The sequence below is a fragment of the Balaenoptera ricei genome, chromosome 1 (assembly GCF_028023285.1).
Source record: "Balaenoptera ricei isolate mBalRic1 chromosome 1, mBalRic1.hap2, whole genome shotgun sequence".
Lineage (NCBI taxonomy): Eukaryota > Metazoa > Chordata > Mammalia > Artiodactyla > Balaenopteridae > Balaenoptera > Balaenoptera ricei.
Genome location: NC_082639.1, coordinates 21,462,833 through 21,479,846, shown reverse-complemented (window position 1 = coordinate 21,479,846; position 17,014 = coordinate 21,462,833). Strand labels below are relative to the sequence as shown.

The window sequence follows — 17,014 nt, the reverse complement described above, 5'->3', positions numbered from 1 at the left end:
GTAAAGTGCTTCCTTTAAGTGAAAAGGTGAAAGTTCTCGACTTAGCAAGGAAAGAAAAAAAATATCGTGTATATATAGGGTTCAGTACTTTCAGGCATCCTTGGGGGAGTCTTGGAATGTATCACCCTTGGAGAAAGGGGGACTACTGTATACAGTTTAGGAAATACCCATAGGAATGTGTTTTGTGGTTCATTGTAAAAGAAGATGAAAGATTAGGCACTTAAAAAAAAAAAAAGTCCATGATGACAAGATTTCATGAGCTCAACAGTGCACAGAGAATGAAGCTTAGTGACTTTCAGGGACCCCGTAGGTAAAAGTAACCCATCAGAAGTGACAGAACCCCAGATGCCTAGCTGTTTGAAAACAGGAGTTTGTTTGAAAAGCAATAGCATCTGAACATGTTATCTGAGGCTGGCACTTTAAATGAGCCAGTGTTTATGTTGTCTAAAGTGAAAGATGTGAAGCCCCTGAGCAGCTGGCTAAAACTGGGTGTAGAGACGAAGAAAGCAGTGTGTTATTCTCATTAACACCATTTCAGTTCTAGGGTAAATATGTCAGGAAGGCTTTCTTAGGTTAGCACGTAGTCTTTTTTTCGAGGGGGAAGAAACTGGTCTGTGGTTTGGTGGCACTTGTGTATGAAAATGAGAAATACGGGCATAGTCTTGGTTTGGGTGTTTTGTGAAGAGTCATTGTGGTGTCATGGACACAGATGGACGTGGGTTTAAAAGCTGACTGTGTGACTTTGATAAAGTTACAGAACTGCTTTTAGTTTTTTAGTTCTCTCATCTGTAAAATCAGAATGCTACTACTTAACCTTTCAGAAGTGTTTTAAAGATTAGATTTGTTCAAGAAAATGTGAATGAATACCTGACACATGTTCGGTAGACACTACAGAATACAAAGAAGTTTTAAGAATCCCACCCTTGGCTCCCAATAGCTGCTGCTGTTACTACTGTTTCTGTTAGGTTTAAGGATATTTTGTTTTTCAGTTCCTATATTTAAAGAATTATGCACTCCCAAAATCTGTGCTACAATATAGAATGTAGTGACTGCCATAAAAGGTTCAGCATACTTTTTGCCACTTTCAGAGAGGGAGAAATGACTTCAGACAAGAAGAGTCAAGGAAGACTTCTTACAAGTGGTGACATTTGCCTTGGGCCTTTAAGATGAAAGGATTTAAAAAAATTTTTTTTTAATTTTTAAGAAATGCCACAATCCAAATAATAGTACCTTTGAGACTATTTGCTTTCAAAGTACATAAAGTGAAAATATTGAATTGACTCTTGACTATCATTTGGAAGACTGATACCCTTTGTCTTAATCCTTAAAATTGGTATAATGTAAGCAGAGGCCATCCATTTCTTTCTCAGCACTTGTCTTCACACTCCCGGAGAACCTGTTTCAGAAGGTAAGAGGCCCACCTACTGCTTGGTTTCCACTGAGACCAAAGAAAAGAGAACCAATTAGGAGAGCCCTTTGTGTAATGCTCAGTGCTGTTTAATTTGACCTGTTCTCCTTAAATTATTTTATTACCACTAGGAGGTAAGTCCAAACAAACTCAGCTTTCCTTTGAATTAGCAATAATGAGAGCTCTCAGTTATTGAGTACCTACTGGGTGCTAGATACCTCTGTAGAAGGCTTACGTATGTTATCTCATTTTATCCTTAGAACCATCCTGTGAGGTAGGTTTTATTTTCCCCATTTTACAGATGAGGCTTAGGGAGATTAACCAGCCCAAAATCATATCTAACTAGTGGCTCAGGGAATCCTTGAGTCTCTTGACTGAACTTGCCTCTGGGTTCACCAAGCTGTATTGATTTTTGAATGTGGTAAGCACCTATATGAGTATTAACTTTAAAAAAGAAAAGAGAAATTGTCTGTCATTATTAATTATGATTATTCAGAAAATTAATTAAATATGTTGTTCAAGGGACTTCCTTGGTGGTCCAGTGGTTAAGATTCCGCGCTCCCAATGCAGGGGGCCTGGGTTTGATCCCTGGTCAGGGAACTAGATCCCGCATGCCGCAACTAAGACCTGGCGCAGCCAAATTAAAAAAAAAAAATGTTATTCAAATATGTTATATGCATATGATGATGATATCCTACCTACTTGCAGTGCTTTCTTATTTGTTTGATTTCAGGATACCTGTTATTCCTTTTAAAAGTACTCCATGGTATACACTTATTGAAGATAAATTGAAATTAATCTGACTTTAAGAATTTTACAGTACATCTTTATGATTTGGGACCTTGCAAAACTAGAGTGGAAATCAATTCTGACTTAAACTGGAAGCTTGTGGCTTTAATCGCTGGGAGAAGGGAAATAAGGAGGTGAGCCCCGTGATTACCCTTTCTGTCTAGATGTATATTCTAACCATGGAGCAAGGAGGGGGATCCCAAGCAGAGCACATTAGTCTTACTGAACTGAAGAGACAGAAATTGTAGTTCAAGGGAAGCTGTGAGGTAGAGTTCTGGAAAAGAGGGAGCTATGCAGAAAACTCTAGAGCTCTAGAGCGCAGGCTCAGTAGTTGTGGCACACGGGCTTAGTTGCTCCGTGGCATGTGGGATCTTCCCGGACCAGGGATCGAACCTGTGTCCCCTGCATTGGCAGGCAGATTCTTATCCACTGCACCACCAGGGAAGCCCGGAAAGAACTTTTAAAGATCATCTTGTTCACCCTCTCATAGTGTAGAAAAAGAAATATTATATTTCATTGATTCTGAGATGTACATTTTCCCTACATTTTAACATTTCTTGAATCATGATGCATTTTAGATTTGATGAAATACCATAAAAGCCCATTAGAATTGTGACTTTTCCGTAAATTCTTAGTGGTAGAATTCAAGACTTCCTAGAAAACTTCCCTTCTTTATTCTTTATATCCAGATCCTGCCCAGTTCAGATCTTTATTCCAGGAAGTCTGTTCAGTTCAAAGTGATCTTTTCATCCTTTCTATTGTCATCATTGCATCATTCGTTTGATAACTGAACTTCTGTTTGCTATGTTGTTACTTAACTGTTTTATCTGTCTCAATTAAATTATAAGCTCTTAGAGTCAGGGGAGAGATTTTATATTTCTTTGTGTTTTCTAGTGTCTACTTGATAAATATTCATTGATTGATAAGGGTGCTATAATTAGTAATTAGCCATTTATACAACCTGAAGCTTATTAATAGTGTTGTTTAATGGTTAACTATGTGCCAGAACTAAGTGCTAGATAGATGTAGAATTAGTACTTCTATTACTGCTGCTGCTGCTACTACTAGTACTACTATTACAGTCACTACTACTATTATTGTAATTATTCTGAGCTAGGTACTATGTTAAGCATTTTATACATGCATCATTTCATTTTTCTTCACAACAACCTTAAAAACTAAGGATCATTGTACTAATTTTAACAGATTAGGAAAAAGACTAAGAGATTGACTGCTTGCCAAGGTCCCAAAGCTGAAATTTGGCAGTAGTGGGTTGACATCCACACCTCTTTCTCTAATGTCCATGCTCTTGCTGCTCTACATCACTGCTTATTAGGTTTTGAGGGCTTTGGTAACCTAGTAAACTGAGGGTAGAAAGAAAAGAAATGGGCACTTACTTTTCACTCTGTTCAAGGACTTTTCCTTATAAATCCCATGTTTTGAATGGTGAGTAGACCTTGTGAGAGGAAGTAGATGTACAGCTGCCCTTTGCTGCTCTTAGTTGCTGGCAGCTTGGCTGTTAGTGATAGATGAGTGTGTGACCCTTTTTCAGCAATGAATTCTTGTTACAGCTGGCAGAATAGAATAGTTGATGTGGAATTTCATGGCAGTTTGCTTCATAATTCCACTCCCTGGTGTTCAGATGTAGTTGTGATTGCTAGGTCTCTCTCCTCACTTAAGTTAGTATATTAACAGTCACATCCAGGACTACTGCTTCTGTCTGCTCCATGACCACACGGTGTGTTTGTGTATTGCCCTGAGCTGTCAGCGAAACATTTTGCTGAATTTCCTTTTTTGTTGTTTCTCTATACCTTTTTCCCCCCGGCCTTTCTCATTTGTGTAAAACTGGTTTCTTTTTTGGCCTTTTTATCCCAGAGACGGAGTAGTTACTGCAGAGAGAAGCTTGAAATATGAAGAGAAGTATCATAGAGACTAACACGCATAGTTAGAGAGCTAGCAGGTTGAAATGAGACTTACTCAGTGCCTGACGTGCTGTTTGGCCCTGATTATCTCCTTCCTCCCTCATTTTCAAACTTGCCTCTGTATCTAATCCACCGGTGGGTGCTCCAGTGCCTTGTCTGTAGGGAGCTTAACCCAGTGCAGTAGACTACTTGCAAGAACCAGGAAAGAAAGGTTACATCCTAGCCCCATTTTCTCCATCCCTGGGTAAGGTAGTAAACTGGGATTAGACACTTCCATAAAAACCCACTGTGTGGGGCTTCCCTGGTGGCGCAGTGGTTAAGCATCTGCCTGCCAATGCAGGGGACACGGGTTCAAGCCCTGGCCCGGGAAGATCCCACATGCCGCGGAGCAACTAAGCCCGTGCGCCACAACTACTGAGCCTGTGTTCTAGAGCCTGTGAGCCACAACTACTGAGCCCATGTGCCACAGCTACTGAAGCCCGCATGCCTAGAGCCCACGCACCGCAACGAAGAGTAGCCCCCGCTCACCACAACTAGAGAAAGCCCGCACACAGCAACAAAGACCCAACGCAGCCAAAAATAAATAAATAAAATAAATTAAAAAAACAACAACAAAAAAACCCCACTGTGTGTTCCCATACGGTAGCACATGTCCAGGTTAGGCTTCCTCCCAGCTACTCAAGCGCATGTACTTGGAGAGGAATGCATTTTGTATCTATCCTCATCTAAAATTTTTGACCACTATCAACTGGTGATCACACTTTTCTGTTATTGGCTATAAATAAGGGAAGCTCTTAAAAATAAGACTTTATTAGGGCTTATGTGAGCTATTGACACATTTCTAATAATCTTGTGAGCTGATTTGTTGAGTTTGTTTTTTTTTTTTGGTTGAGATTTGATACTTTGTTTTGTTTTGTGAGTTAGTATTTTTTTTTTAATATTTATTTATTTATTTGGCAGTGCCAGGTCTTAGTTGCGGCATGCAGGATCTTTAGTTGCAGCATGAGAACTCTTAGTTGCAGCATGTGGGATCTAGTTCCCTGACCAGGGATCGAACCCAGGTCCCCTGCATTGGGAGCATGGAGTCTTAGCCACTGGACCACCAGGGAAGTCCCTCCTTCACCTATTTCTTTCTTCCCCCCTCCCCTCTGGCAACCACCTGTTTGTTCTCTGTATCTGTAATTGTTTCTGTTACTTTTTTTTTTTTGGCCCCGCCATGCAGCTTGTGGGAACTTGGTTTCCCGACCAGGGATTGAACCTGGGTCACAGCAGTGAAAGCACCGAATCCTAACCACAGACCACCGGGTAACTCCCTGTTTCTGTTACGTTTGTTCATTTGTTTTTTAGATTCCATATATAAGTAAAATCATACAGTATTTGTCTGACTTATTGCACTTAGCATAATACCCTCTAGGTCCATCCATGTTGTTGCAAAGGCAAGATTTCATTCTTTTTTTTTTCTTTTTTTTTTTTAATATTTTTTTATTTTATTTTTGGCTGCACCAGGTCAAGCATGCAGAATCTTTTCATTGGGGCGCGCAGGCTTCTCTCTAGTTGTGGCTCAGGCGCTCAGTAGTTGTGGCATGTGGGCTCTGTAGTTTCAGCATGCAGGCTCTCTAGTTGTGGCTCAATTGCTCAGTAGTTGCAGCGTGGGCTTAGTTGCCCTACAGCATGTGGGATCTTAGTTCCCTGACCAGGGATCGAACCTGCGTCCCCTGCATTGGAAGGCAGATTCTTAACCACTGGACCACCGGGGAAGTCCCTTATCGCATCTTCTTTATCTGTTCATCTATTGATGGGCACTTGGGTTGCTTCCATATCTTGGCTATTGTAAATAATGCTGCAATGAACTTAGAGGTGCAGATATCTTTTTCTTTTTTTTTAATAAATTTATTTATTTATTTGTTTTTATTTTTGGCTGTGTTGGGTCTTCGTTGCTGTGCATGGGCTTTCTCTAGTTGTGGCGAGAGGGGGCTACTCTTCATTGCAGTGCACAGACTTCTAATTGTCGTGGCTTCTCTTGTTGCAGAGCACGGGCTCTAGGTGCGCAGGCTTCAGTAATTGTGGGACACAGGCTCAGTAGTCGTGGCTCGCGGGCTCTAGAGCGCAGGCTCAGTAGTTGTGGCACATGGGCTTAGTTGCTCCGCAGCATGTGGGATCTTCCCAGTCCAGGGCTCGAACCTGTGTCCCCTGCATTGGCAGGCAGATTCTTAACCACTGCGCCACCAGGGAAGCCCCAGATATCTTTTCGAATTAGTGGGGTTTTTTTTTTCCCCTTTGGATAAATACTCAGGAGTGGAATTGCTGGATCAAAAGTAAGCCCTTTTAGATGGATAGTTTGGGGTATTTCAAACCATTCCATTTTTAAAAATTTTTTAATTTATTTTTTTATTTTTGGCTGCGTTGGGTCTTCCTTGCTGTACAAGGGCTTTCTCTAGTTGCGGCGAGCGGGGGCTACTCTTCATTGCGATGTGCTGGCTTCTCATTGTGGTGGCTTATCTTGTTGCGGAGCATGGGCTCTAGGCGCGCAGGCTTCAGTAGCTGTGGCGCACAGGCTTAGTTGCTCCGCAGCATGTGGGATCTTCCCGGACCAGAGCTCGAACCCGTGTCCCCTGCATTGGCAGGCGGATTCTTAACCACTGCGCCACCAGGGAAGTCCCCTAGACCATTCCATTTTGGTGAATTAGGTATTGCTAGAAATTGGCATTAGGTTGAGAAAGTAGAATGAACTTTGTGTCTGTTACTGGAAGTTATCAGTGATAACATTGTAGACCCTGTGTAATTGGGGTCTTAGAACAGGGAACTTGGGCAAAGGTGGAGATCCAGGAAATATTTTACGTTAATAAATCATTTCTTTGGAGCTCAGAATACTTTGCAAACAAAATCTCAGTTTCGTATAGCTCCTCTCAAGCATTTTTTTTAGTGCAGCTCACAGCCGAACTAGAAAGGTGAATTAAAAGTTTTTCCCCAATTGCTAGTCATCATTAGACTAAGAACTAGAATCCAGGTTTCCAACTCACAGTTTAAGTGTGTTTTCTTTTGGACAACCAGACAGATCCTACTAAAAAGGGAGTCTAATTTTGGCCATTTAAAAGGCAGTTTTCGGGCTTCGCTGGTGGCACAGTGATTAAGAATCCGCCTGCCAACGCCGGGGACACGGGTTCAAGCCGTGGTCCGGGAAGACGCCGCGGAGCAACTAAGCCTGTGCACCACGACTACTGAGCCTGCGTGCCACAACTACTGAAGCCGGCGCGCCTAAAGCCTGTACTCCACAACAAGAGAAGCCACAGCAATGAGAAGCCTGCGCACCGCAATGGAGAGTAGCCCCACTCGCTGCAACTAGAGAAAGCCCGCGTGCAGCAACGAAGACCCAGCGCAGCCAAAAATAAATAAATAAATTTAAAAATAAAAGGAGTTTTCTATGGAATAGTTGATACTAGAAGAAACTAATTTTGAAGTAAAAGTTATCCCCCAATTTTAGCTTTAAGAGCAAAGCTATGGTTAGAGCCTGAAGAGTAATAAAAGTAAGAACAAAAGGTGGTATTGCTCCCAAAAGATAACAGAAAGTTATGGAATTACCAGATGTGAATGGTCCATGATATACAGTGTGTTCAAGGAGTAAGATACTGTAGTTTGGAAGTCCTGTTTCCCTGGGCTGCTTTCCCAAAGCCAAATTAGGACAAGAAGGAGCTTTACATTTATTGAATGTAGGTCCATAGCTGGTATCATTCCTTTATGAAATTGGAAATTTCTCCTGGTTTTAGATCACAGATAAGCTTTTTTTCTTGGTTCTCCCAGTCAGATAGTTTCTTTGTCCACCCTAGGAGTTCCATTTGTCTTGCTAGCTCTTTTGAACATTACTCTAGTGACCTAAACTGATTTGTCAGTAACTTCTTATGTTTGGAGAGAGTCTGGTTATATTTGTAGGTTTAGCCCCACCCTGTATTTCAATAGGAAGTGGGTAGGTGCTTAAGTCTATAATGAGGCATTCCTCCTCGTGATTGTTGCATGATAGTGAGGACTGCTATATGCAACAGTAAATTCATACTTCTTTAAACATTTTAACAGACAGACTTAGATTACAGTAAACCTGTGTGTTGTGTATTATTTTGAAGTCAAATGATTATTTGACTTTTCAGTTGAGATTCTTTTTTTTTTTTTTTAAGAATTTTTTTTTTTTATAGGATAATCCTCCCCTCTCTCCTGCTCCTTTTTTATTTTTATTTTTTAATTAATTAATTTATTTTTATGGCTGTGTTGGGTCTTCATTTCTGTGTGAGGGCTTTCTCCAGTTGCGGCAAGTGGGGGCCACTCTTCATCGCGGTGTGCGGGCCTCTCACTATCGCAGCCTCTCTTGTTGTGGAGCACAGGCTCCAGACGCACAGGCTCAGTAATTGTGGCTCACGGGCCCAGCCGCTCCGCAGCATGTGGGATCTTCCCAGACCAGGGCTCGAACCCGTGTCCCCTGCATTGGCAGGCAGACTCTCAACCACTGCGCCACCAGGGAAGCCCTCAGTTGAGATTCTTGAACTGCTGTGAAATATACATTCTTTAACATAAAGAAATTTATCTCTTGAAAGAGGAAACTGGCCTACAAAGCAAAGCTCTTCTCATATGCCCCCATCCAAAGTGCTGTTAACTATAGAACAGTGGGAAATGCTGAAGTGAAAGCAGAAGTCCTAATTGCCACACATACAATATCCCCACATGTTCTCATCCCCTGCTACTGCTGATCAGCATTTTGGGGGTATGTTTCAAAGAGGAACTGCCTTGAGAAGCATTTCTGTTGTTACGGTTTTTGCTGTAGCTCAGATATACTTGCTTTTGGATGTGGCCATAGAAATCTGCAGGTGTTATCAGTGACCGTGGCTCTAAATGAAGCATTGTTTATTTATTTATAATAAATAGCTAGTAGTACATATCATTGCCAGAATGAGCAGTCATCTGTTTTCTGTCCTGGTGATAATAGGAATTCAGAGTGTAGGGTACAGATGAGTGCATCCTCCCTCTCACATGCAGCCTTCCTTTATTACCTTCTTCCACCCTCCCAATCCCTACCTCTCACCTACTTCACCCCACTCCTGCTACAGGCTGTTGGGAACAGAGTTGAGAGTTCAGAGTGTAGGGCACATGTCAAAGTATCCTTTTGCCTTTACACTGACCAAATGTGATATATAAATATTTCATGATAACTTCAAATATAAAGACTTGTAGAATCTTACTGTTATGAAGGGACCTCAAAGAACACCTCATCCAGTTTCCAATTCAAAGCATGAATCCCATAGTGATACTGGCAGTCTAGACTGGTCAGTGTACTCCAGGCCATAGCTAGGAGGGGATGCCTGAAGTCTTTTATTTATTCTCAGACTCATTCTCAAGTTTCTTAGGCTGAAAATAGCCAGGGGTAAAGATGGGGGTTGCTGCTGAGTCTGGCTGGATATCTGGAACTGGTCCAAAGCCAGTTTTTCCTTTGGACTTCTTTGGGTAGCCAACTCCCAGATGGGCTTGGGAGGCTCCCAGAGTGTAAATAACTTAACCCCAGGGCTCTGTCTGGAATGTCCTTTTTACCATTCTGGATCCTAGCCGTCCTGGTAACTAGATGAATCTAGATCTGGCAAAGGGTTTGATTCATGGTCATGATCCGCCCTTCTCTACAGTCCCTAGACCTCCCTCTGGCCTTCTGTTCAGAATGCAGGTGGCTGTTGGCCAAGTGAAGAGGTTATGGCAGCTTAGGTAGAAGCAAATCCAGGAATTTTAGAACTTCTTAAAGATCATCTAGCTTAGTCTCTTTATTTTGCAGATGAGGAAACTGAAGCCCAGAGTGAGAATTATATCATCTTTGATTTAAAAGGCATTGTAGAAGTCATCCAGTCTGATCTCTCAACATCATCTTCTTACAGTCTAAGAATCTCTCCCCCAACATGCCCAATAGCTGGTATCCAGAGGATGATACTGGGGAACTTATAACTTCTGAAGAGAACCCATTCTAATATAGAACAGCTCTAATTAAAAGGAACTAACTTGGGCTTCCCTGGTGGCGCAGTGGTTGAGAATCTGCCTGCCAATGCAGGGGACATGGGTTCGAGCCCTGGTCTGGGAAGATCCCACATGCCACGGAGCAACTAGGCCCGTGAGCCACAACTGCTGAGCCTGCGCGTCTGGAGCCTGTGCTCCACAACAAGAGAGGCCGCGATAGTGAGAGGCCCGCGCACCGCGATGAAGAGTGGCCCCCGCTCGCCACACTTGGAGAAAGCCCTCGCACAGAAACGAAGACCCAACACAGCCCAAAATAAATAAATAAATAAATAAATAAATAAATTTATAAAAAAAAAAAAAAAAAAAGGAACTAACTTAATTGAAATCTACTTCCCTGTAACTTTTATCTTCTCAGTGGTTCTAATTTAATTCCTCTCCTATGTAACATCCCCCAAGGTAAGACCTTCTCAGACTCCCAAGTTAGCAAATATCACTGTAGCATATAATTTCCCTAATCAAAATAAAGTATAACTGAAAAAGAACTTTACTGATTCTATAAAGACAGGGCATTCCACTTTCATGTGTCCAAACTTCTTTTTCCAGCCAAGAACGACTACTTTCTTGGTTTTCTTCACTTTCTTTTCATTACTGGCACTAACATTTAGCTCTTTTCATAATACTTTTATTTTTTTAAAATTTTTTATAAAAGTCAGGACCTCAGTTCCCCCGCCAGGGATCGAAACCAGGCCACAGCAGTGACAGTGCCAAATCCTAACCACTAGGCCACCAGGGAACTCCCTCATAATACTTTTAATAAAGAAACATCATTTTATCACTTTGTGAGTATAACTGTACAAAGCTATCAGGAGAGAGCTACAGATAGGCCTGAAGGGTTGGACTCACCCCTGCAGCCTGTCTGTGGTTTCTCAGTTCATATTTGCTAGCTGTGGTGGGCCTCTCCATTTCTATTGTCTGCTTCTCAGCCTGGGAAGAGTTTCCCAACTGGTCTTCTTACCTCCAGTCTTCTCCTGCCCAAATACAGCTTCCTACTTCGGTTAGAATGATTTATCTAAAAATGCAGATTTGCCCATGTCACTTCCTTAATTTAGTGGTTCGTCAACACCCAGTGCTCCACAAATTTTCCACTAAATGACTACTGATGATAGATGAGCTTTTCTCAACTGCATTCCCATAAGAAAATTAAACCCTAGTGTTATTAGGCATCCATTGTATATAATGTATTAACTTTTTTCCAGTGCCTCTGAAATGGTCCTAGTTGTTTACACTCTTGAAGAGAATTGAGGAAATAGTCACTCAAATTCTTTTCTTTGTTCTGTGGTTCAGATGAGGAACCCAGTATAAAAGAGCAGAGGAGAGAGAGAATGTATGTTCTTCAAGAGGTCCAGAAGCATGGCTGGGAGCAATCTCCAGAAAAAACCCCCACAAATTTCATTGAAGTCTAGGGTTTCAACTTTATTATTATTTTTTAAAATACACACACACACACACACACACACACACACACACACACACACACACTTATTTATTTATTTATTATAAATTTATTTTATTTGTCTGCTTTGGGTCTTTGTTGCTGCATGCGGGTTTTCTCTAGTTGTGGCGAGCGGGGGCTACCCTTCCTTGCGGTGCACAGGCTTCTCATTGTGGTGGCTTCTTTCGTTGCAGAACACGGGCTCTAGGTGAGCAGGCTTCAGTAGTTGTGGCTCGCGGGCTCCAGAGCGCAGGCTCAGTAGTTGTGGTACACGGGCTTAGTTGCTCCACGGCATGTGGGATCTTCCCAGACAAGGGCTTGAACCCGTGTCCCCTGCATTGGCAGGCGGATTCTTAACCACTGCGCCACCAGGGGAGCCCCTAGGGTTTCATCTTTAAATTTATGTGAATATTGTATTCTACTGCATAATATGTCCATTGTTAAAAGTGTTTTAAAATATTTGTCAATGAATAAAATTGATTTTACAGGAGGATTTGCCTGAGGTCCATGGAACTAAAAATAACTACCTTTTTTCTTAGCCCTGTAGTGGACATTTTATACATGTTACCTTATTTAATGTCTCTAGGAAAATTGCCCAAGATAACACAGTTAGTAAGGTGTCAAGACTCAGGGCAAGGGAAGTATGTCTCAACTACACAACTTGAAGCTGAGTTGAGTCAAGAGCCTTGGAAGTCTTTGCCCCATTTCTAAGTTTATCTTCACTGGAATAGAGGGTTTTATTTTTCTTGGTCAAATTAGTATTGTGGTTCAGATCATGCGTAATTCCGTACTTCTTTGGCATAATACAACTAACCTTGATTATCCAAAAGAAAAATGAGCAGTGATGCAGGTAATTCCATATAATAGGGAATCTTGTCTTTCTCTGGTGACTCTGAAACATATAAAATGACTTTTTTTTTAGTAGCAGATTCACTTTTCTAATTGTTTTGTCTTGATAGATACTGACATATTGTAATTTCTTGAGTACTCTAGCTGGTTGTGGGAGCTGGCTTTTTTTGGCAAGAGGTAGCTATCTTGCTATTGAAAACTTGGTTCCCCCACCCCAGAAGACATAGAGTTGACTCCATTTGTGTCCACTTACCCAAGGTACTTGGGAAAGCATAAATGCTAAAGTACCAAGGTGTCAGAGTGGCTTCCCCAGCTCCACCTCCAATCTGACATTTACCTAGCCATCTGGAATCCAGTTTCCATTAGGTGTCCAAAGAGAATGTCTGGAATGCCCTGTCAGTGGCCATTCAGTGCAGAATTTCAAGGGGATCTGGCTCCTGTAGCTCCTCTAAGAAGCTAGAACAAGTTCTGAAATGATTGCTAATGGAGGGAGGCATAATGGCTATTTTCACTCATCTCTGGCTGTACCCCTGAATTTCTGGTTCTTCCTAAAAGCTTCAAGTTTGGGAGTCTAAGGGCATTCAGAGGATGCAGAGTCCTGTGAGGTTCTTTTATTTGTAACACCTTGCCTCCTTTGCTGTTCTAAACTCTCTTTTCAGTATGAGTTAATAAAGCTTGCATGTTAGTACCCAGTACCCTTTAGATTATGTAAAAGAGGAGAAGAGGTAGACTGGGAGGGAAAGTCCAGAGTTTGGATTAGAAAACCTGTTTAGTCAAAGGGGAACTTAGCTGAGGAACAGAATGAAAATGATTTCCTTAGACAGTAGACAAACATTCAGGAAACACCTCTGCACCCCAAAGATAGGAACAGCTGCCACACAGTGACTATTAAAGGGAGGTTCTAAGTTATGAGCAAACAGCTGATTCTCTTGGTTCTTAGGCTGTTGCTGTTGGTGACAGGAAATCTTGTTCCCCAAGCTGCTGGCTTCCTGTTTTATTTTTACTCTTAGCAGATCAGAATGTCCATAACAAGGAGCAGTCTGTTCCAAAGGGTTCTACTCCCTCTCTGAGCCTGAAGGGCTTTTTTTTTTTTTTCTTTTGGTCAGACAATATGTTGGTTCACTTTTAAGATCTATGATGTTTAGCTTGGTTTAAGCATTTCGTATTCACAGTCAACTTTTTTGGTGATGAGCTGGTGTTTTGAGATTTGATGTAAGTAAACCTCTGTGGGTTGTTTTTTTGTTTTTTGTTTTTTTAAAGAGGAATTTGCAATCTTGGGGACTTGGGTATGTTACCTTTGTGCTTTACCATTTAATTTGCCATCTTCCCTAGCACAAAAACCATTAGGCTGTTTTAAATTTCTTTAGTTTCACAAGATAGGGAAACAGTTCCAGCCCGATGTGCCTTGGCTGTAGTCATATCCATTTTGTTGGATAAAAAACCTCCTCCTGTCCTTGTAAAGCTAGGAATTTGGTAATCTAACTCTAAAACAATAGCTCAGCATGAACCTAAAGTGCTGGGGGATTTCCTAGGGAAAGGGGCTCAGCCGACAGGATAAGAAACTGTAACTGGAAGGTTTCCGGATCTGCTCCACTTCCTGCTGTCTCAAGAGCCTTTTGGCCCAGGTGTGTTGAACCGGATGGGAGAGAGAAAGGGAGCTGTGGGTAGAAGAGAAGGGACTAGGGAATCTTACAGCACAGGGTGCTTGGCATCATGTTTGATACATTGAACGTGTAAAATTTTCCTTCATATTCTTTCATTCTGTCAATTTACAGACTAAACTTTGGTAGTGTTAATAGATACTGGCAGTATTTAGCTGTACATTAACAGTCCTCCATCAGGGAAGGACTGGAGAAGTTATGTCCTGTTGCAGATCAGTAGAATCACTATTGGCAACTTAATTTCATTGTGGAGACTGTCAGATGACAAAAGCTCTTTTTTGATTCTTATAATTGATTATCTGGAATCTGATCTGCTCTGGTTGTGGACCCCCCAAGGTTAGAATCTATACCATCCAGGACCTGCTGAATGGGCTGTTTTCTTACCATGCGTCCCTGCCTCTGCAGACTCTTGTTAGTTGGAGCATAGTTGTTTTTTTAAGGTTTTTAGGTTTTTATGCTGCCTGTGTACCCTCAGTCAGCAGACACCAGTTCAGAATTTCTAAACTTATCCAGCAAGCCTCTGATGGCAAACCTTTAAAAGGGGTGGTAGGGGTAAGGGAGGGCTTAAAACAGAAAAAAGATAGAAGATTTTTAAAGCTGTTCAGATCAGAGCAAAACAAAAGGAAAAAAGACTCACACAGCCCTGGTGTGCCTGGAATTTGTGGTTGAGTAATACTTTCCTGTTATTTCTTTTTTAGGTTGTTTTTCATCATTCAGAACGTTGCCTGAAGCAGGTCCACCATGCCGTTAGTAACGAGGAACATCGAGCCAAGGCACCTGTGCCGTCAGACGTTGCCTAGCGTTAGAAGCGAGCTGGAATGCATGACCAACATCACCCTGGCAAATGTCATCCGACAGCTGGGCAGCCTGAGTGAGTGCCGCAGAGAGCCTGTGCTTTGCCCTCAGGGGTCGTTGGTGCTCTTTATTTTGTTTCCTTCTCCTCCGTGTTCCTATTTCTCCCCCATCTGCCTTCCCTAGGTAGTGCGAAAATTTATCCCACTCCCACCCCCTCCCCAAAGAGAGGCTCCTTTTTGGTACAGATTCTTCCCCTCAACCCTTTCTTCATCTACCACCACCCTCTAGGTTCCCTCCCCCTCCCCCTCCACCTGCTTCAAAAGAAATCTGTGGGAAGGGTGGCAGGAAGGGCTGCAGCAGAAACTGCAGATGGAATGACAGAGCAGAATTCTCTGTGTGTAAAGTGGGAGGTTCACAGAGCAGTATCTTGGGTTGGGGAATGTGCCTGTAATTGCACAAAGCTATTCGATGTAGCCTGACTTTGTTGAAGCCTCAAATGTGCCAATAGTCTTTATCTACCCAACAGCCTCCCCCCCCCCCCCCCCACTTTTCTTCCCAAAGAGAAGTAAAGCAAACATGAATTCAGAGAGATTCTGGCTGACTTGTCTGCCTTGGTACACATTTAATTGTGCTGCAAGCCCCCAGGTCCAAGTTCAGGGTACAAATTACTTCTGTAGTCTCTGGGGTATTGGGAGTTTTGCAAGCTGTGTGAACACAGTGACACAAATTGTAGCTGGAGCCATTCTTCTCTAGGAGGAAGAATGGGGGTTAACCCAGTCTGTTTTGGAGCTGAGGGAAAGCCAGCTCAACTGTAATTTTTTTTTTTAATTGATAAGAATGAATAAGACTGCCTTGGGTGGGGTACATGCATGGGTTTGGATTTCATTCTGAATTAAGTTGACTTTGTTTGCTTGGAGCCGAGATATGAGAAGGACAGATGCTTGGATAGGCTCTGCATTTGTCTAGTGCCATTCCAGCTCCCATAAGAACCTCTGTCAAAATGCCATTTTAGTGATCTTCCTTAGCAAAAGCATCTTGGTGTGAATTATTTCAGACATTCACCTCTCCTATCGCATCACTGCCCTTAGTGAAAACAGTGGAATATCAAGAAAGCCTGCATCCCCCCAGATAGTAATAGGCCCTGCCTTGAAAATAGGTGCCTGAGGAGACAGAGGTCTGTGACCATATGATGTATGGGGTCTGAGATTCCTAAGCCATCACCTAACTCAAGAGGCCATCTCAGTTGATCCAGGGCTTAGGGAAACCTGGATGGGGCGTCAAGAAAGAAATGAAACCCCGCCAGTGTCTGTCTTACACAAAGGAACATTGACAGCAGTGCAACAGCAGTACGGCTGACAAGGAAGCACATGAAGGCTGCAGAGAGCCTCACTGCTTCTTAAAAGCATCATTTCTGCTTCTGTCACCCTGAGAAGGCCAAATGGGTGGAAGTCAGTCACACACTGGTTCCTTTTCTATAGGACAAAGGACATCTAGCTAATGATGCTTCTTATTCTCACTCAGCAGGAGTAATGCTCTCTCTCAGGTGTTTTTCCAGGGTAGTGTTGCTGGATGCCATTGCTCACTCTCCCACTTGTGATCAGAGCATTCCTATCTTGAGGAAGCTGATCTGAGGGCCAGGGTTGGCTTGTGCCTGTGGAAACAAGATTTCCTCAGGTTGTAGAGCTAGCTGACCCTTTATTCATCCAGTAAACATGTATTGAACATATTTTATGTGCCAGATGCTGAGAGGATACCGCAATAGTAAGAAATGGTCTCTGCCTTCCAGGAGCTCATACTCTACCAGAGGAGAAAGAAATAAATAATTCTTAAGGGGAGAATGGGGAGAGGATGAGAAGGGAACTCACGTTTGTTGATTGCCTACTTGAAGCCGGGTTTTAATAGGATCTTCACATAGATTATCTCATTTAATCCTCTTAATAATCCTATGACGTTAGATGTTGGCATTGCCATTTTTCAGATGAAGAAATGAAGGCTCAGAAAAGTAAGGTAACTTGCCTGCAGACACAGCAGTCAGAGGCAAAGTCAGACTTCCTAAGAATTTCTCAGTTCTGTCTCCTGTCTCTCTGTCTCTACCAACACTGCTCTGGTTTAGAACGACTTT

At 42.3% G+C, this 17,014-nt stretch overlaps 1 protein-coding gene across 4 annotated transcripts in view; it reads left to right on the top strand.

Moving 5' to 3' along the window:
• WASF2 (WASP family member 2) overlaps positions 1 to 17,014 on the top strand; it is a 71,290-nt gene that overhangs the window by 35,028 nt on the left and 19,248 nt on the right. For 2 of the 4 annotated variants that reach the window (XM_059916385.1, XM_059916395.1), the window contains one exon: positions 14,796 to 14,968. In XM_059916385.1, the coding sequence (XP_059772368.1) occupies positions 14,839 to 14,968 (130 nt within the window). In that variant the 5' untranslated portion in view covers positions 14,796 to 14,838. Of the gene's footprint in view, positions 1 to 2,241; positions 2,332 to 5,350; positions 5,425 to 14,795; positions 14,969 to 17,014 lie in introns of those variants that run through there. The other 2 variants (XM_059916409.1, XM_059916403.1) reach the window with 2 other exon arrangements.